General features: G+C 32.2%; 1 protein-coding gene and 1 pseudogene across 9 annotated transcripts in view; one reads left to right on the plus strand and one right to left on the minus strand.

The window, feature by feature from the left end:
- Positions 1 to 21852, minus strand: part of KIAA0586 (KIAA0586 ortholog) — an 84382-nt gene that overhangs the window by 58736 nt on the left and 3794 nt on the right. For 4 of the 9 annotated variants that reach the window (XM_025038761.1, XM_006920136.3, XM_015596059.2 and 1 more), the window contains 12 exons: positions 21147 to 21216; positions 20098 to 20167; positions 15057 to 15231; positions 14115 to 14336; positions 11970 to 12123; positions 10278 to 10445; positions 9220 to 9343; positions 5787 to 5919; positions 4956 to 5173; positions 4470 to 4542; positions 2770 to 2997; positions 1668 to 1842 (listed from right to left, as the gene is read on the minus strand). In XM_025038761.1, the coding sequence (XP_024894529.1) occupies positions 1668 to 1842; positions 2770 to 2997; positions 4470 to 4542; positions 4956 to 5173; positions 5787 to 5919; positions 9220 to 9343; positions 10278 to 10445; positions 11970 to 12123; positions 14115 to 14336; positions 15057 to 15231; positions 20098 to 20167; positions 21147 to 21216 (1810 nt within the window). Of the gene's footprint in view, positions 1 to 1667; positions 1843 to 2769; positions 2998 to 4469; positions 4543 to 4955; positions 5174 to 5786; positions 5920 to 9219; positions 9344 to 10277; positions 10446 to 11969; positions 12124 to 14114; positions 14337 to 15056; positions 15232 to 18442; positions 18588 to 20097; positions 20168 to 21146; positions 21217 to 21852 lie in introns of those variants that run through there. The other 5 variants (XM_015596061.2, XM_025038762.1, XM_025038764.1 and 2 more) reach the window with 4 other exon arrangements.
- Positions 19072 to 19190, plus strand: LOC112469846 (annotated as a pseudogene).

Below are 21852 nucleotides of genomic sequence, written 5' to 3' on the forward strand. Positions count from 1 at the left end.
CTTGTTCAAGGTGGCATGGCCGTATATTCAGGTGTACAATTTAGCAGTAAGGCATATATATATTGCATTGTGAGAATAATTCTGAATTATCAATCTTTATCCTTTGAAAATATGTACAGTAATCAAATTCTATACCTATTAAACTCTTACAAAAATTAATATCATTAAACATTTTTTTCTATTGCTATAAAGTAAATCTGCCTGTTTATATAGACACTAAATCTTGAATTCTTAAAGAATTAGAAACTTTTCTGATTATCAGTTGGTCTTTTTGAAGAAGATAAATTTCTATGGAATCTGAGAAAAATGAAGGAAAGTTAAAGTGCAAAGAAAAAGAAACTAAAATATTTTGTAAATAAATTCCTGACATCGCTACATTTTTATTTTTAATATGTGAGCAGTTTTATGAATCTAAACTTTTAAATATAGTTTCATGATCCCAGGAAAGAAATTTTAGTATCACCATCTGTATTTTTTCATCCTATTGTCTAGTATTTATTCGTTTGATTGCATATTTTCTTGAGTGTTTACTTAAAATATATTTTTTCACAAATCAAAAGAACTGAAAGTGAGCCATGCAAATGTCTAAGGGATAAGGTCTCTAAGTAGAGGAAATAACAGGCGCCAAGATCCAAGGATGCGCATGTGTCCACAGGTTCTCAATCACTTCTACCATTAAAAATGTTACTTAATAAAGTTATTTTTGGACATGAAAATGTTTTAAAACCTTGAGTTATTTTTTTCAAAAACTTTCAAAATCTCAAATATAATTCGATAGAAAAGTTTCAATAAACAAGAGGAAACTTTAGGGTAAATATCATCTATCTGGGTAACTATCATCCATAAGTTATATGCTTTTTACTAAAATGACAATAGTACGATTTCTAAATAAACCCTTACATGATCACATAACTTTTAGAAATGAAAACTAAAGCAACTGCCACTGTTCCAACTTCCAGAAAGTACAAGAAAGAAAAATGAGTTGGTATCCACTAGTCACCGTATATTGTCAAAGTGGCTTATTAACTGCTAAAATACAAGTTGAGGAATTTTTAAATGTAAGGCCAACAGACTCAATATTTAACTAAGAGTTATATTTAGATATACTAGTGATATGGTAGCTGTGAGTCAAAACAGTGATAAGTGAAGATATTTTTAGTTGTGAACAAAATAACCAAAAAAAAAAAAATTCACTTTTTCTACCTACTGTTCTTTAAGAACAAACAAACAAAACTGCAAAAGCACCCATAAGCACTGTTATGATAATATACAGCATATGGCTAGTCTTCCTGTTCATAAAAAACATGATGGACCAAGGTCTTCAAGGAAATGACTGCTTTCCCTAGATTATAATTTAAAGTGGTTGAGATTCACGTCTCATAAATGAAAATTTTATCATGCTTTTCTTGAAGATACCATTTAAGCCTATATTTTTTCCCACTTATCCCTACCTTGTGTCTTGAATCTGGTCTGTTTTTTCCCATTTATTTCTATCTTGTCCCTTTAATTGGGTCTATTTTTTCCTACTCTATTAGAAGGAATTGTTTTTCCATCCCTAAGCATCGAACTGTATTTATAAGTAACAAAAAAAAGCAATAATTAAACTTTACATATTAAACTGATGCTATAAAAAATGAGGTATACCACAAAAAAATGAGGTTCCTTACCTTTAACTCGTTCTATTACTTTTGGTCTCTGTGGTTTGCACTTAGGAGATGGAGAATTAAATCTGAGATACGGTCCTTTTTTAAGAGTGCTGCGATGGCCCTGATAAACTGGTTTTCCATAAATTTGTAACATATAATCTTCATCTTGTATCGCTGTGTTTGCTTTCAAAAAACCCTAAATACAAAAAGGTTTTCAACTCACCAGCAAAATAGTGATCAAACACTTATCTCATTCTTCAAAAGCCTCCTTTTGCCAGCTTAAGTACTATAATAAGAACAATCAGGTCAGAAAAGTCCTCTATTTTAAATGGCTCTTAAATTCTGGACATAGTTTTCAAACTATAACTTTAAAGTTTTATAGTTTTCAAAAGTAAGAAAATTAAATATAAAAATCATCCACCCCAGAAATATAAAGGTTCTTATACTACTAAGAATAGTTTCGGCATTAAAAAGTATAGTTTAAACACATTTTATGTATTAAAGTACAATAACATAAATCAAGTAAGTCTTTAAATGATTTTCTATATTTCTGATCCCACCTTCAATCATAATCTAAATGCCACAGAAACGTAGCATTTATTGAGTATCTACTAAGTGCTAAGTATTGAATTAGATGCTTCATTAATCTGTCCCGAAATCTGTGTTTGGCATTAAGGAAGTTAGAGCTTAGAGCAGCCACAATATTCCCTCCACAGCATCTAATAACCATGCCTCACAATCACTAGGCACTAAACATACATTTGTTAAACCTGAAAAATAAACAAAAAACAAAATATATACATATACACACACAAAGATGAAATGCAATTTGAGTATCACGAACTACTAATTTTTGACTAGGTGATCTCCATACATACCTGCTATAACTAAAATACTGTGAGTCTTAGTGTGAGATCTCAGAAGAAAAGAATTATGCATTTTGTGCAGTGCTTTTCACATTATTTCACATAAACCTAAATATCAATAGTTTAAAGATAGTTTACATTTGCACAGTCCTTCTTATTTTTCAAACATTTTCATAGTCACTTCATTATTTTTATCTTAAAGGAAATAATTAGTTATAATGAAACTTTTATGCCACAAAACCAAAGTAGGATCTTACTTCTCTTCTCTCTTTCTGTAAGCTTGAAGCAGGCATGTTCCTCACAGGTGGATTTCTAAAATATTCTTCTTTTTGTTTTTGAGAATGTTTTCTTGGAATTACAGAATTATTTATGGTTTTGTCTTGCTTATTGCTTTTAATATCTTTATTCATACTATGAGTTTTCTTGATTCTTTGATTCTTCTGATCAAATTTCTTTTGTTCATAATCTTTTCTTGCCAGTTCATCCTTAACATAACCAAAATTAAAATTACTTAAGAACTATCCAAGTAGTAATGGTTCCACATTAAAAGCATTAGAATTTATTTTCTTTGTTATAGAAATACAGTTTAGCAGTTTTAAATGCTTTACAAATAAATGATATTGGCTTACATATGAATAAAAATTCTCTGGAAGAATAAACAAAAAACTAAAAAGATTGGTGTATTCTGGAGCAGGGCAAATCAGAAATAATAGATGAGGTACAGAGAGGTAGGAGGGCAAATTTTCACTATAGACTTTTATACATTTTTTGATGTTTGAATCATAGGGCTGTAATAACGATTAAAAAATTAAATTAAAAAATATTTCCAAAGGAGTAAACAACTTTGTAATAAAACTCCAAAGTAAGTATTTATAAATTAAAGTTGCTTGAAGGTTTAAACAAACATATTTTGTATGGAATCCACAGTAATAGAGTGCCATATAGTGCTAGTTGTCTGCAGAGCCACAGCTGATCTCCAAGTCTTTCTACTCTTAGTTCAACTTGTTTCTGGTGCATCATATAGTGTCTAATAAATTCTTCACAACCACATTAGAGACATATATTCATAAACAACGAAATGTAAAAATATATTTCATTGTTTATTGCTGTGAAAACAGAATGGACACTTCATCTTGCTTTGATTGTGGATAAACATAAACACATATCTTACAGTCAGGAAAAAACATTTTGTACCCCAGGATAAAAATAACACGTTTATCTTTTCTAGTTCTGTTCCTTCAAATACATAAAATTTTAATAATTTCCTTTAAATTACTGACCCCCTAATAAAAATAACACTCCTAAATTTTTCAAGGCTAATGTCTGAAGATACACTGTGAATGGGAGAAAGCATCAGTTTTTCCATCTGGAACTAACTTCTGTAAACTCAGTGACCTTAGAAATCTTGTGGGATATTTTCCCTTTAAATAATTTTGGTGTTTTTACTTCAGTAAGCCAATGCTTCTAAATCTGCTGTCTTGAAACATTTTTGTAAGTATACTTCTCTCTTTTTTAAATGCTTTTGCTAAATTTTCTTTCAAATACCCTTATTTTACTTATTGTCCAATAATTTGCCAGATAAAAGCCACAATATAATTTCTGAGACAAAGCACTTATTAAGCAAAATGAAACATCACTAAATAAATATAATGACAGAGTGAAATTAAGAATTATAAGTAGACTTATAATTTTGTAACTACTACTTACAAATTAGTAGTTACGAAACAGTCACAGGGATTTAGAGTATAGCATAGGGTATATAGTCAATATTACTGTAATGGCTGTGTGTAGTGCCAGATGGGTGATAGGGTACTGAATGAATGAATAAATGAATGAATAAAAAGAATTATGAGTAGACTTATACATAAGAAATTTTGAGAATAAGTATAATACTTATAAATTGGAAATACGTTATTTCCTAAGAATTCACTCAATTCTATTTTTTTTTCAAAGCTACCTGAATTTCTGCAGAAATAGTTTTAATCCACTCATCCACTGTCTTTCTGATCCGAATCTTCTCTGACATCTCTCTACAAAAGAGAAGAAATAATTTTCTTAAATTAACATTTAACATCCTGAGAACAGAACTGGGATCAGATCTCTCATCTCGTTTTGAATCTACTTGTATCCTTCATCTGAAAAGGAAAAACAAATGTCATTAGTTTTCATCAAATGTTTAAAGGATGTCTGAAAAGCACACATAGATCTCAGAAGATTTGTACCAAAGAGAGAAACATAATTAAAGGTAAAATTCACATCTGTAAAAGTAATAACAACATGTATATATCCAAACTTCAACTTCTTATTAAGTCACATCATAAAGGCAATAACCTTTTCTAAATATTAAAATACACTAAACAAAATGAAGTGCTTAGAAAAAAAAGAAAACCTGTAAAACTGGCAGTTTCATAAATAACCCTGGGATACCAGCATCCTTTCTTACCTGTTGGTAGATAGAGCATTGATAAACGAATACATGGCAGCTCCATCCTTTGCACGAATAATAGCTTCCAGGTTTTCTTCAAGTACTTTTTTATTGTTTTGTACTCCTCTCAAAATCTTCTCTGCATCTTTCAATATGGATCGTGTGCTGGTTGTTTGAAGTTTAATGTAATTCTGTGGAAGATCAGCAAGTGTCGATATAATCAGAGATTCTTTTGGCTTAAAAGGAAAAAAAAGGCAAAAATGTTACCATGTAAAACTCATATTAATTATTTTACTGCAGACAAGAGCTATTACTATAGTTGGGGCCATACACCATGCCAATACATTATAAGGACTTATTTAAGATCTATAACAGAATACTTGGCAATTAAGATTTTTTTCCATTTAGTAGTACTAATGTGAATGGTAAGTGAAATGAGGCTGGGAAGTACACAGTGGTGGTAGGTAGACCAGTGGTCAACAAAAGCTATATCTGGTAAAGAAAGCTAAAATGAAATAAGAAAAAGTTGTCTCTAGGTAGGCATGGCAGACATTGTGAACTAGGTAAACAAGGGCCACCCACAGATTTTTCTCCCCCTTCTTTTGCCTCTGACAGAAGTTGGAAAGCTAGAGGGAGATGTGGCTCAGTCCTAGCCAAGAAGCAGGAAGTTGAAATCACTTCATGAGGGCTTCTGGAAAAGTCTGTAAAGAGATCAGACTGGGTTAACATATCTTTTTTCAGTGCTTTGTCTTAATCGTTCCTCTTGCTTTCTGTCTTGATAACTTTGTTGTTTATTCATAATTTTTACCTTTACTAGTCATCAATTTTAATATCCTCTTTCCACTTTACCTGGAGTATGCCATTTGTTTCTTTTCTCTTTTGGCCAAGATCATAAAGAACATCATCAGACTTCTGTACAGTCACTTTAGCTGTTCCTAGTTCTTCATAGGAAGGAAATCTTTGAGAGAATAGAGTATCGACACTGCAAAAAAGTTTTTAAATAAAGTTCCCTAAATTGTCATAAGTTCAGAAAACAGCTGATTACATAAATCTTTGATACATTCTGAGTTATATGAATTCTAAATGGTATCCTATTAAAACTGTATAATTAAATTAATCATTTATATGATAAAACATATGTAACACAAAAAATCATAGAAGACAAAATTACACGACCAGACTAGTTTAGGCATAATGGGAAAAGAACAAAAAAAAAGTTTTACTTTGAAGACGCTAACATTAAGAAGCACTTCCAGAATGGTTGAGTAAGAACCTCTAAAAATCTACTCCTTCATAAAAACAGAGAACATTAGAAAAATGGTCAAAAACAGCTTTTTCAGAACTCTGGAAATTTCAAAACCCAAGGAACATTAATCAAGAAAATGGCTGACTCTTAGTAAGAACAGGAAGATTTTTTTAACTTGCCCCAATTCCAGTGCTCTTTCCCCGACTCTGCCCTAATTCCAGTGCTCTTTCTTGAGAAACAAACAAACAAGTAAACAAAAACAAAAAACAGCCTTGCAACCACTACAATGGGCAGAACAAATTTGGAAGTCTTCAGAAAGTCCCATTCACAGAGTTTCTCTTTATTTGACCTGACTCAGCGCTAGCTCAGTGAGAAACCCAATCTCCAGGTCATTTTTCAAAAACGATGGCAACTATTTAACATCTTTGCTGCCTGAGGTGGCCATATCAGTTGAGGCAAACAAGAGGGTTGCCAATAAACTAAAAATTGAGGAATGAGATGTTCATGGTGGAGCTTTGAAAAATTCCAATTAACATTGCTGGGGACCTAGAAGGTCATGTGCATGTACAGGGCTATGTGCATGCCCAAGAAAGACCTGAGAAGAGCCTAATCTATCATGTCTGGCTGACCTTGAGGCTCTGTAGAAGTAGGAAGTGAAGGTTAAGACAGATTTGTAAACTGCCAGAGCACTGAAGGTATGCCCTAACACACACACACACACACACACACACACACACACACACACACACACACACAAACGGTCACTTGGCAAAGAGAGAGAAATTTAATCATTCAAAGTAGTTAAGGAAATCTCTTTTCAATCTTTAGCAGACTTAGCTAACCAAATACAGACTTGATGTATATGACAAAGAATACGTACTTTATAGAATTAGTCCAGAATTGAGAACAACAACAACAAAACCTGGGACAGAGTAGGGTGTAGAAGAATCTGATTTCCAGAGTTACCACGTTATATTATTTAAAATGTCCAATTCAACAAAAAGTTATGAGACACACAAAGAAACAGGAAAGTATAACTCAGACAAAGGAAAAAGGATAGTCAATAGGAATTGTCCTTGAGGAACCCCTAATATTGGACTTATTAGACAAACACTATAAATTAGCTATTACTAAAGGAAGTTATGTTTGAAAATTAAAGAAAGTATTAGAAAGAAGTCTTATAGAGAATAATAATAAAGATAGAAACTATTTTGAAAAAAGGGACCAAAAGCAAATTCTGAAGTTCAAAAATACAATAACTGAAATATAAAATTCACTAAAGGGACTAACCAGAATATTTGAGTTGGCAGAAGAAAAAACTAGTGAATTTAAGTATAGGTTAATTGAGATTTAGTCTGAAGAAGAGGGAGAAAAAAAGAGTGAAAAAATTAAGAGTCTCAGAGACCTGTGGGACACCATCAAGCATACCAAAATACAACATAGTTCTAGGAGAGAAAAGAAAGGTCATGTGCACTACTTAACTATACAAGGAAATAAAATAATGGCCAAAAATTTCCCAAATTCAGTTAATATTAATCCACTCATCCAAGAAGCTCAACAAATTCTAAGTAGAATAAACTCAGAGATCCATACTTAGACACATCATAGTCAAACTGTCAAAAGCTTAAGACAAAGGGAAAATCTTGAAAGCAGCAAGAGAAAAATGACTCATCATATACTGAGATTCCTCAATAAGATTAACAGTTTACTTCTCATCAGAAACCAGGGAGTCCAGAAAGCAATGAGAGGAAGGATAAAAGAATGTCAACCAAAGATTCCATATCCAGCAAAAATATCCTTCAAAAGTAAAGAAGAAATTAAGACATTCCCAGATAAGCAATTCAGAGAATTTATGACTAGCAAATCTTAAAGGGAATACTGCAAGCCTGTGGGAGAAGATACTCTGCCTTCAGAGATCCCATTCTTAAGGGGAAACGACAACATCCATAGATCAGAGGGCGGAATTAAAGAGGGGGGAAAAACAAAAAACAAAAAGAAAAATAGAAACAAAGAGTATTGGGTAAAGGTTAACTATATAGGTAACTATAAAAGACAATATAAAATGTATTTTTGTCTATATAGCTTTTCTTCTCCCGTCTGATTTAAAAGACAACTGCATAATGCAATTATTATCAAGCTGTATAGATGGGCTTATAATGTATAAAGATGTAATTTGTACAATAATAGCAGAAGAAAAGGGGAGGGAATAAAGATATATTGGAGAAAAGTTTTTGAATCCTGTTGAAATTAATCTTAATTAGATTGTTTTAAATTAAAATTTAATTGTAATCCCTAGGGCAATGACTAAGAACTCAAACAATATAGTAAAAGAAACAAGGGAATTAAAATGTTATACTAGAAAATACCTATCTAATACAAAAGAAGGCATTATGGAGAAAAAGTGGAATAAAAAAATCTAAAGAATATAAAAAACAGACATGGAAGACATAAATATTACTTCACCGATAGTTACATTAAATGTAAACAGATAAAATGTACATCTTCACATGAAGTTACTCAAAATGTGCCTCATTTCGTTTTCGTTACCGTAGTTTTCATGACATTCAAGATAAATAAAATTATCGTGGCTTAGATTTACTTGATTTAAAAAATTTTTTTTTATTATGTAAAGTTTCAAACATACATGAAAGGAGAAAGAATATTATAATGACTTCCATATACCCTATTTAACTACAGTAATCATTAACTGACAGCTGTCCTCATTTCATTTATATTTCCAACCCAGTTTCCCCTACCCTGCACTGGATTATTTTTGAAGCAAATCCCAGATGCCGTTTAATCAGAAATGAGTAATATGCATTCATTAGAAATTAATAATCTGCATTTTAAGAAAATTATATATTAATTTTATAATTATATTATAGAAAAGGAGAAAGATGTTAGAAGAAAGTAGTAACTAAATCTAAGATAATTTTAAAAAGCAATGTTGTATGCTTATTAAAATTCCTAAAGAAATTTTAGAAATATGAACAAAGCTCTTTCAATCTATTGTTTATTCAAATCTCTTGTTTTTACCTGTCTCTTCTCTCAGAATTCCATCCTATTTTTGACCTAGTTAGTGAAGTTTTATCTGATAATTCACTCATTCTTGTTGAAGAGTCTTGTCTATTCAAAATTTGTTCCAATAGTCTTACATTCTCTAAAATAAAAGAAATATAGTATCATTTTCAGGTACTAATTAATTTTTCTTTTGTATAACATTTCACATATACTGGTACTAAATTAGCTTCTTACGATGATGATCTATCTACTCAATTCACTCTACAATGTAATCTATAAATACACTTATCAAACAAACCTAAATATTTATAACTCATGAAAACTATACCAGTAAAAGTTTAGGCCTGACTTTATTTCCAACACAGAAAAAGGAAATTCGAATGAAAACTATTTTCTTCACAGTAATAATTAGTTGAATCTTCCCTTTAGCCTCATCTTTAATGAGACTTCAACTTTTTCTTTTCTGAAGTTGGTTTTTTTAAGGTTTTATTATTTTTTCTGAATTCCTTAAAACTCCTTAAGTGTGTCCAAGACAAGCCGTGAATACATTTAAATATTACCAAGAATAAAAACTTATACTTAACATTTTCTCTTTTATTAGAAGAATTGCATTTTATTAGAAAGACTCTATTTAAGGGCTTAATTATTTCAGGACACTTATAAAAGTTAATATATGAGCAATTTTTCCAACTGAACACAGTAGTAAATGTTAAATTTCTGAGCTTTATTACTGAAATTCATATCTATAAACAATAAGGAAACAGGCCCTAAATGATCAGTATTTTGTTTTTATTCATTAAAAACAAAGTTTGTTCATTAAAGGTTTAAGTAATAACCTGTAGAAGACAGTCAGAATATAGTCATAAGTGTTTATTTCCAATTCCTTCTATAAAGAATCTAAAGAAGCTTGATTTGCCCAGTAATCATCATTTAAAGAAAAATATTAAAAACAGAGATCTCATATTAGTTACTACGAAGCACATTAGAAAATTATAAGTCATGAGTGAGGAAACCTGTTCCTAATTTGATACAGGTATAATAATAGTGGGTGCTAATAATAATTGCTTTATTACCTGTATGACCTGACATCTCCACATTTTCTTTTTCTTCCACAGGATTTTCCCTCTTTGATATTTTATCATCCTTTGAAACAGGTACAGGAGCAAACCTGCGAGGTGCTGGTGTCTCCAAAGGAGATTTCTGTTTATCAAAACCCATATCTTCAACCACTCTTGAAGGTTCTTTTAAAGAAAATGAAGAAAAATATTTAACTTATTTTACAAAAAAACTTTAAATTGTAGAGTACTTTCCCCATATTTTAAAAATAAATCTGAAATTATACTGTATATACATATATACAGAAATAACTTCCTCCTCACTAGAAATCAAAATACAAACTAGAAGTATTTTACACTTATAACTAATAAGAAAAAAATCAATATGATATACACAGTGCTATTTAAGCTGTGATGAAAATGGCACAGCCATACACTGCATATGGCAATAAAAACTGATAAGACCATCTGACACTAAGTATAGAAAGTCCTAAACACTCAACAGACTATCCTTTAGTCACTAAAAATTAATATTATAAAGATAATTATGTAAAACACAGGAAATACTTTGGGTATGCTAGTTTAAAAGTAGTACAAATTATATTTATTCTACAACTACAAGTACAATAAAATGATGTATGCCCAAGAAAAAGCATAAAAAAATATAAAGTTTAATTTGTTGAATTTTTAATTTACTCATTTTTTTCTTTTATATCTGTTACTATCACTAAAATACACAAAGAAACCAATTCAGTATAGAACCAATAAAACATACACCTCTCTCCTTTAAAATTCAAGTTTAAAAAAAACAAAATTATGAGCAAGTAATTCTCCGGAATTGAGTATGAAATAAGTGCCCACTTCTACAGAAAGCACATGGCTGGGTCATATTGAAACCTGAGTTCTGGCAGTAGCTTGACACTCTAACTCTCAAGCCAGGTGACACTGACCAGGTAAGTCATAACCTTTCTGTGCTTCATCTTCCTCCCTTCACAACTTAAAAATTGACTCATTTTACTTCGCAACAGTTTTGTAAGGACCACTCATTTGCTGTAAAACATAAAGCACCTTACAAGTACAAGGAACCTTTAAAATGTCTATAATACAACAATGTTCTAACAAATCAAATGTTGGAGATATTGTACTACATGGATCTATATATAATTAAAGAGATAGCCTTTGATTTTCATTAATTCGTTATTCAAAAAATAATTTGGAAACACATTTATTCACTTTAAAATCCAAAGGTTTAATACAAATAAGCTATGTATTCCTTTTTGATTATAAACAAAGATTTTTAAAATTCTATTAAGATAGACAGTCTTGTATTACTAACTCTCTAAAAATATTTAGAAATAGTTTATAACTGTTTTCAAGTGGTTTCTCTCCTAATAGAATCAAGAAAAACAGTAAATATTCAGTTTGTCAGAGAAATAGAGAATTGATTACAAGCATTTTTGATACTAGATAAGTAAACTTTTCTAAATTTACAAGTGCTTCTGACAATTTATGAACATTATTAATTAAAACCACAAAGTAGGGCATGATCCATAACTTGACTGAATAAGTTTCAAAATAACCTGAAATTACTTGACCTAAAAAAAAGAACTAATTTTATGAAGCAAAGACTTAATCTTCGACAACCTAGTAACATACCACAAAGAAAATTCATAGCTGACATTTTTAACTCAGAGAACTATGTATTTTTACCTTGTTTGGAACTGAATGTGTTATGTGAAGATAGATTAACACTACCAAGATGAGAATAGTCTGGTTTTACACAACACTTTTCCACTGCTCTGGAAGGAGGCATAGTAACAGGCTGAAAACTACTAGTCTTGAGTGCAGCACTCATGAAATGAGTCTAGAAGACATAAAATTATTTCATTAATTTCAAATATCATTTAAGAGTTAGATGAAAAAATGCATTGCATTTTATTAGAGGACTTAAAAACAATTTATTAGATTTAATAAACAATGAAAGTACATACATTACATGCAACTATCCATTGTAGCAGCGACAGCACTAGCAGGGTATAGTAATACAAAGACCGGGGATTAAGCTTGGCTATGTTGTGTTACCTTGATCATTTTATTTAACTATTCTAAACCTCGGTCTCTTCCTTTCTAATTCAGAGATGGGTCAGGGGCCACTGAAACAGACTACATGACCAGAAGAAAGGGGCCCTAGCCTTTGACCTCTACTTCAACCAGATAATTTAAAACCAAAACATCTCATCTTTTATATCTTGGATGATTTGGTTTGAAGTAAGGAGTTAAAAACCATTGCTAGTAAGCACTCAAATAATAGCCATACTTAGTAGCAGCAATAACATGTGCATTTATATATAAGTGGAAACTATAATAACAGTTTTCATCATCATTTATTAAAATATCTGGATTATATAGTATCTCACCTAATAAAACTGATTTCAAGAGACTCTTACGCCAAGGTAAGAAAAATCTAAATATATGCATAGTTTTACAGAATTATTACAAATATGTAGAGATCTCTCGCCATAAAATAGATGGGAAACTCAAGAAATTTCATTTCATTATGCATTTATTGAACTACTAATATACCTAGTATGTCACTGAAACATTAACTTTCTCTGTAATTATAAGGTTTATAAATAAGACTTTTTTTATGAATTAGCAAAGATTCCATTCTTCTAAAATCAGAAAGTAACGTATGCCTTTATTAATGGAAGGATGGATGAATGGCAGACATGTAGGACAAATAGGACCTTTTCTTTAAGAAATCAATGTCCTTTTCATATATGTCATCTCATTTTCTCCTGAACAAAACAATATATAATATTTTCTAAGTAAAGAAACCAAGGCTTAGAGTACAGTTATTTGTAGGCTGGGAACGAACTCGGATAGATTTGTTTCTAGTCTCTCCCTGGATAACACACTACATACTCAATTTTAGTTGTGCATGGAGTTCTTACCAAAACTTTACTTTGTACGCCCATAATCATGACAATAAAAATACTATCTTCAGCCACATGAAAGCTCAAGACAAACTCTATTAAGAAGTCTTGAAAATTATAGTATTAGTATTCACTTTGTGATAATATATTGAGCTATAATTTATTTTTGTATATTCCTCTGAATGTTATATTTAAATTTAATTTTTTAAAGTTTTAATGTTGCATATTAATTAGAAAAAAAGAAAATTAAAAGCAATTAATGCACATATAATGCTGGTCATTTACTCATTCAAAAAAGCATACTGAGTACCACCCCAGGACCTGGAAATTCCACAATAAATAAGAAACTGTACTATCAGCTTCTTGTGAGAACAACTCTTTTTTTTTTTTTTTAATGTTAGCTCAGTGCCTTTTATTCGAAAGACACTAAATGTTCATTCTTTTAATTAATTAATCGCAGAAGCAATATGTATACTGGATGGTTCTCCTCCACAGTGTGCGTCAGAATGATTAGAGAGCTTTTGTTTCCCAGATCCCATCTCAGACTTGCTGTCTTAGGATTTCTGAGGTACAGTACGTATATTTTTACAAAGTTCTCCAAATGATTCTGATGCACATTCCCAGGCTAAGAAACACTGACGTAAACAAATAATTGCAATGTGTGTGCTATAAGCACTTTAAAATGATATGACTAGAAATACCACAAAAAAATATGCCAACTATAAGGAGAAGTCTTGCAGAACTAGTGACATTTGAACTAGAATGTGCAGTTTTCCATATAGAAGAATGATAAACAAGCAAATCATTATTTAAGAACTAAAACTATTATAATCTAATGAGCTACTTGCAATAATCAATGAATATTAGCTTAAAGATCCAAGTGATAAATGACTATATGTGCTGGCTTTGTTATAGATACCTGAATATCTATTTGTTGTTGTTGCAATTTTTCAAGATGTCTAATGTGCTGCTCCATAAACACATTCATTTGCTTTTCATGATCATGACAATGTAATTTCTCATGTTTATTCTGAATGCTTGTTTGCTGCTCTGTAACACGTTGTAATTGTTTATCAGTCTCCTGTAACTTATTCAGTAATTCTGTAACAGAATTGACTTTTGCTTCCAAATCACTCTGCACCTAAAAAAATATCAAGGTATCAAAATATGCTCAATTACTAAAAAGGTGATTTAAAGCAACTGGTACTGAGAAATGATCAAACAAGATTTTTACACTCTAAATCTGATGATTTTATGTCTTTATTTTTAGAATCGCAGAAATAAAAGGTACAATACAGCTATCCTTAAGCAGATCTTTTCACTCATAGAAAAAATGCCAAATTTGCCACATAAAATTTTTTATAATGCCAGAAATAAAATACTTAAATTAAAAAGAAGTAAACAGCAAAACAAAGTAGCTTTTGATACTTCACTTAATCTCAGGCTGAATTAGGTCAGCACCTGGAGTCTAGTCTTGGCTCTGCCACCTAGTAGCTCTGGGACCCATTTACAAACTGAGGGGGTTGGCATAGACGATTTCTAAGGTCCCTTCTAGCTCTAAAATAAGAATGACCAATTGTCCCATTTGCCCAGGACTGAGGAATTCCTAAGATGAGCTATTTTCAGTGCTAAAACTGGGAAAGTCCTGGGTCCTCTAGCATTATCACAGCAATGAGGGGGTAAGTATTATAACCCCTTGGAGGTTATATACAACCCAAACAGGAAAGTTCTTTCAAATTGAAAGCAACTAGAAAGTCCCTAGTCTATAGTTGGACATGACCATTTACAGACTCAGTTCCTAATAAATGTTTTCACACTTTACAATGTAGTTATGAATGCGTATCTAGAGAGAAAAGTATACTTTTATTAGTGGAGCTGCTGTTGCAATGGCGGCGGCAGTTGCTGCAGCCACAGTTGTAGCTGAATCAATTCCACTGGGTGAAGTTCTAGTCTCCTGGGTAACAGCCTCCTTTTCTGTACCAGCATCCTCTAAAAGCTGTACCTTAACTTCTTTAAAAACAGGCATGCTCTGAGCTCTGTAAATAAAAAGGGAATAAAAATATATTCAGTAAGCTAAATTGAACTGTTTCAAGAAGCATCTACAGTGGTAATCTGCTGAAGGTGGGTTTTCTTGATTTAAAAAACAAAAGTGTATCACCTGGTTTTCCTCATCAGCATCTTATCAGTCATTTGATTAATGAACTCTATGAAGGCTCAGGTCACTAAACACTAAAGAAATAAGAAGATAATTCCTTGAAGGCAGTGATATTGCAGAAAAAAAGACGTGGGCATAATTATAAAGATATATATATATCTTTATATATCTATCTATCGATAGATAGATAGATAGATAGATAGAGATAGATAGATAGATAGATAGATAGATAGATAGATAGATAGATAGATAGATATAAAATCAAGAAGTATGAAATTTAAAACGTTCAGAAAAGGCTCTAAGAATTCAAGTACCAAGTTTTACTCCCAAAGGCAGATAACACAAGAGGGACTGTTAAACTGCTGAGAAAAATGCTTAAATTGTAGCACATTTAGATTTAATTAACAATATCACACAGTTCATTAAAATGGTCACAAAACACACTATTAAATAGCCTGAATTAAAAATGAGGACAGCAGATAGATATATATTTGCAATAAAGCTTTTAAATACTAAAAATCAAAAACTGGTAGATCTTGCTTTATATTTGGCCTAAAGAAGACAACAAACAAATCACTGACAAAACTGAAGAGTCCCTAGTGAAAGTGTCTAAGCAAAATTGGCTGGAACATGCTCCATCCTTAGATGCTGGGCCCCTCCTTGGTTTTTAGAGAAGGCACAGAGCAGCTCTTAAACTTACTCCTCTTTGGCATTTCTTCATTTCTACTAAGAGCATAATAGTCTCAAACTTTTGAAGTTATCTTGACTTCTCTATCCTCTGCTTATCTTCTCATATTCAACTGAGTCATCAAGTTTTGTCAATTATTTCATCACAATTGCAGGAACAGTGACATAGAATTATAGAAGCAGGGGGAACCAATAGGCTAACTATCCTAATCTCCTAATTTATAGATGAAGAAACTAAAGTCCACAGACATAATGAGATTTACTTAATTAAAGTCACAGAACTAGTAAGCAGCAGTGAGGGTCCAACTCCGAGAGACCTTCCCATGACACCTGGCTTTCTCTCTCAGAATAGCCCTTCTCCCTTTTCACTTCTCCCTGTCCAGTAAAATACTTCATCACCTCTTGCCAACTATTTTCATTCACCCAGTTTTCACTTGCTTAAAAACTTCCCACACATTTTCCTCCACCATTCAAAAATCTAAATTGTTGCTTACAGACAACTGAACAGGCTAATTTCTTCTGTTTGGCCTTCTACGCACTCCATCCTCTAGCCATGCCCTAGTTTTCTATATATACCTTCTATTACTTCACAAAACTCTCAGAGTCACACTCCTCACTGGTTACGCCACATCACTCCCATAGCTGACTCCATGCTTTTTCTTACTCTGTTCTCTCAACCTTCTTCTACCTACTTACTATATCCTTCTCCTTTAAGATCCAACATCAGCCTTATCCTTTTCGATAAGCTTGTCCTTCTAACACTTTCTCTTCATCTCTTCATTTACTGCCTATACCACACAATTGAGGCTTGACAATTAGCCATGCTATGGTTTAAATGTCTGTACAGAACAGTTGAATAATATCCTGAATGCAATGCTGTTTCCTATGACTTCTAATCTCTTTTCTCCATATATGTACATATTAGCTCCCCGATTAAGCTCTAAACAACCTGGGCTGGGGACAGGGGTGGGGAACTTCTTTTATACCAAACAGCAACTATCAAAGAGCTAAGCACATAACAGTTGCTCAATATATGTATATTTAACTGACTGAGTGGTGTACAAAGAAAATATAATTCAGATATTCCCTATCTTTCAGTATTCCTTTCTGAAGTCGAATGAGTTATCTTTCATGATCTCTACATTAACAGGCTAATTGACAAATAAGAGAAATAAAATTTCTGAAGTCGAATGAGTTATCTTTCATGATTCTACATTAACAGGCTAATTGACAAATAAGAGAAATAAAATTATAGGGCTAGATATCAACTTCTTTATAGGCTTTTAAATTTTATTTTTTCCAACTATCAAATTAATAAATCCTCAATGTAGCAAATGTAAAAAAGCTTCTAAGTGTAAAGAACGGGAAAATGCTCATAACTCTCACTTTCAGAATTAATTATTTCCTACTAGTCTTTTCTTAGAACTTTTTCCTTTAGTCCTAAGTCCTCTGAATCCTCTTTATTCCTTCAAGGATTCTTTCTGAAGAATGCCCTTTCTCTATGAATACTACTACTGACCATGCATTTATACAAGCCAAAAATCAATTCCTGTCAATTCTATCTCCAAATTATCTTCCATCTCTGTCTTCTCCTCTCTAAACCAGCGTGAATCCCACCTTATTCCCCCACTCCTCAATGTGTTCAGGACAAATCTAACCCATCTCTCAAAGAGATCTCTGAAAAATACATAGCCAATTGGTTTCCTATACTCTAGTCCAGCGCTCTTCCAATCCATTCTTCAATATTGCTAACTGACTGAGCCTTTTAAGAAATATGTATCATGCTTTAAAACTTTTAAATAACTTGCCATTTTTCTTAAAGTCTTAACTTCTTTAAAGGAGTTCATAATCTGGCCCCTTGCTGACCTGTCCAGTCACATGTTAGGACATTCTCCAGACTCTTCATTCCTAAAAGGCTCCAATCTATTATACCTTTTATTATTATAACTTTAGAGCATATTATAATGTCAAATAGGGCAAATTCATCATCACTCCATTTTTGTTTTTCCAAAATTAGCTATTCTCAACTGTGTGTATTCTATATGTATGTATTCTTAATGGTATATAGAGAGAGAGAGAGAAAGAGAGAGAGAGAGAGATTCTCAACGGTATGTCCTTCCAGGTAAATTTTAGAATCGACTTTGCCAAATTGCATCTGCCATTTAAAAAAAAAAAATCAAGTGACATGGACTACAGAGAAATTCATTTCTTGAGACATAATTAGATTGTCTTTTAACTCAACATGAGAGTCATTTTTATACTTCTGATTCAATTATTATTCCCTATGTTCCAATTACCTTCTCAGAGGCCCTTCCTAGTTTTTTTTTTCTTTTTAATTCTGTTCTTTCATCCTGAAATGGGGAGAGATCTACTGTCAACAGATAAGAAGGGAAGTGTTCAGTTACCTCTCACTGTCCACTTGTTTACGAACAACTTCACCCTCTCAGATCTGTGAGTTCTGAGAGGTCTGAGAGATTTCAATTCGGAGAGTTCTGACTTGAAGGCAAGTTGACAAAGTGGGTGCAAGCAGCCACTTCTATGGGAGGACAGCTGGATAAAAGTGGTAATCAATTTCTGTCCAACTGAGTCAGATATAATCTGCAATTTTTAGTTCAAGCACAGAATTTAAGAGACTGCACCATCCCTCATGCCCTTACTTTTGCTTTTTCTTCTATATTTACAACTCCCAGGATATAATACACCATCCAAATTCCTCTCCTAACCAACATATCACATATTGTTAATTGTAGGCTAGACAAATGCAAGAAGGAAAAACATTATGAGGCCAAATAACCAGTTGTGAAACTCTGGCTGGCTTAGATCACACTTTTGGGTTTAGAGATAGTATTTATTTTTGTTAGTCCAGCATTTTCTAAAGCAGATCATATATACTATGGATAACTAGGTGGGAAAAGAATAAACTTTTTAATAGTTGTGTATTTGTTTTAATTATATCATAAGAAATACTGATTTTCAATTTACAGAAGTAATATAAAATTTCCTTTTTGAATAAAATGAGAGTTCAAAAGTTAAGTACTACGGCCATGTTTCCCTGAACAAGCCCGATCCCGTCTGATCTCGGAAGCTAAGCTGGGTTGGGCCTGGTTAATATTTGGATTGAAGACCACCTAGGAAGACTAGGTGCTGTAGGCGTAAAAAATAAAAAAAAATAAGGGATTGTAAGCTGACAAGCTCCTTGCAATCTGTGAGGTCAACCACAGATTGCTTCACCTAAAAAAAAAAAAAAGTAAAAACTTTTCCTATTTTCTAAAGGGTCTTCGATTATGCTCTGGTTCAGGAATAGAATACATTTAGCCTAAGAATACATATCTCATTCTGTCCCCATTAATGATAAAATAAATAAATAAAAATTGCCTCCAGAATAGTGAATATACTCTTTCATGTTTATCATGGTGCTGTTGTCAAGGATGGTTTTGCATTTCATTGCTATTTAAGATAAAGTTGGGAGGGAACATTAGGGTAGAGTAGTAGCCATGGTCTCCCTTCACTCCATCCAGATACTGAGCTTGTCTCTTTCTCAAATCTTGACCAGGAAAAGTCTAAATACCTTTTGACGGTAAAGAACAGTTATTATGTATTTGGAACTACTTAACCACTGCCACAAGTAGTACAGTGACAGGATCAAGAGCACAAGCTCTGAAGGCAGACAGCCTGTGTTTGAATTCCAGCCTAGTGACTTGCTAAATGACATAGGGAAAATCAATCTCTCTGTGCCTGTTTCCTCATCTATAAAATGGGAATTCTGTAAAACTGAGATGGTAATGGAATCTATTTCATTGCATTTTGTTAGTATTAAATGAGTCAAGCACATAAAGGATGTAGAACAGTACCTCTTCTACAATAACCATTAACAGTTATTGAGTATTTATATGTGCTCAGCACCATGAAAAATGCTTTACACATAAGATTACCATAAAGTACATATTTCACACATTGAAAAAAAATTTTTCCTATGTCCGAAGCATAAATGAATTGAATTTTAGAGAACCACACAGAAACACATGAAATGACCCACCTATTTCCTGAAAGTGAAACTTACTTTTGCTTTAAAACTGCTCTTAGAGCATCTTTCTGTCCCACGGTGTACTGAGAAATAAAGATGTCATTTGCTGCAAAATCAAGATACAAAAATACACTTCAGATTCCTAAAAAATTATTAAATTTTAATAAGCTACTAAAAAAAACCCTTTTACCTAAAAGAATATTTAAGAATTCAGCAATAAGATTTCTCAATTTAAAAAAAAAACAAGGGGAAAAAAAGAAGAAAAAAGACAAGGAACAAGTTAAGTGACTAAAATAACAGTCATAATCTGAGACCCTAGGGGAAAAAAGTGTGTCAAAAAAACTTGAGGCCAAATTGGAAACATTTGCTCAGACTCTAGAGAAAACCATTAAGAATAAGATAAAACCAACTGCTTAAAAAAATGTCATTAAACATAATTTTCAAAGTACATTTTTAATCTATTATCTTACCAAAGACTATCCAAAACTTGAATTCAGAATTTATAAATAGGTTTCTAGTACTAAACCTGTGCAATAGTTGGTAGTAATAAAATTACTTTTACCACAGCTAACTTTTTTCTGGATTTTAGAGATTCTATTAATAGCTGAACTTCGAAGGAAAAACTAAATTAAAAATAAAAATAATAAGAAAAAAACGATAAGCCTGTTTAATGAATGTCTAAAAAAATCAATGAATATCTAAAAATCTAAAATTCCATCCTTTTGAAGGCAATTTTGACATGTCACAACACGGATGAACCATTAAGACATGCTAACTGAAATCAGTCAATCACAAAAGGTCAAATATTGTATAATTCCATTTATATGAGGTATAGTGAAATTCACAGAGACAGAAAGTAGAATGGTAGTTGCCAGGTGTTAGAGGGAGGAGAGAAGTGAGAGTTATTGTTAAGGAGTAGTCCAGAGGTTCAGCTGAGGAAAATAAAAAGTTCTGGAGAAGGATGGTGGTGATGGCTGCACAACAACGTGAATGTACTTAATGCCACAGAACTATACACTTAAAAATGATAAATTTTACATTATGTATATTTCACCACAATAAAAATGTCAAATTTATCCTTTTACCTTTTTGTCTGTTGCTCTCTTCTGTTTTAGCCAAAGGCAATCCTTGCACTGCAACATCTTTAGAAAAATTCTTCAGGATATGAAAGGAAGAAATGAAAGGCTAAATAAACTTTGTGATTTATTACTCATCAAGTATTATTTACTAGCTCTGTAACTACTATGTTCTGGAAGGGCAGGACTGTATGCTTCATATATTTAATTCCCAGAACTATAAAAGGCACAGGTACCCTGAAGCTCTCAAGGATTTGTTGAATGAGTGAGTAGTGAGCTTTCAGACAAGTGAGTAGATGAGCTAATTAATAAGCAAAAAACTGTGGCCCTGAAATTAAGATCCGAATCCCGATTTGCCACTTTTAGCAGAGCAAATTATGTAACATCTCAGATGCTACAGTTAAATGTGAAAATCTGATTCAGTGAGTCCAATGGAGTACATGAGGATAGCCAAAGCATGGCACAACATCACAAATTAACCACAGTATTCTTTGTCACTGAGCTCATATTGTGATCTCAGGTTTCTCTATACAGATGACACCTACTGACAAATAGCTTTCTGTACACATTTGTAACCCTAGACTTTATCTCTAAGATTCTAGTCAGTGTTAAGACGCCATGACTTTTTAAGTATCAGATTCATTCAACATTGCCATTCACCAGCCTTAGATACACCTTTTTTGGGGGTCTACTTCAAAAAAGGGAAAAGAGAAAA

The sequence above is a fragment of the Pteropus alecto genome, unplaced genomic scaffold (assembly GCF_000325575.1).
Source record: "Pteropus alecto unplaced genomic scaffold, ASM32557v1 scaffold86, whole genome shotgun sequence".
Taxonomy (NCBI): Eukaryota; Metazoa; Chordata; class Mammalia; order Chiroptera; family Pteropodidae; genus Pteropus; species Pteropus alecto.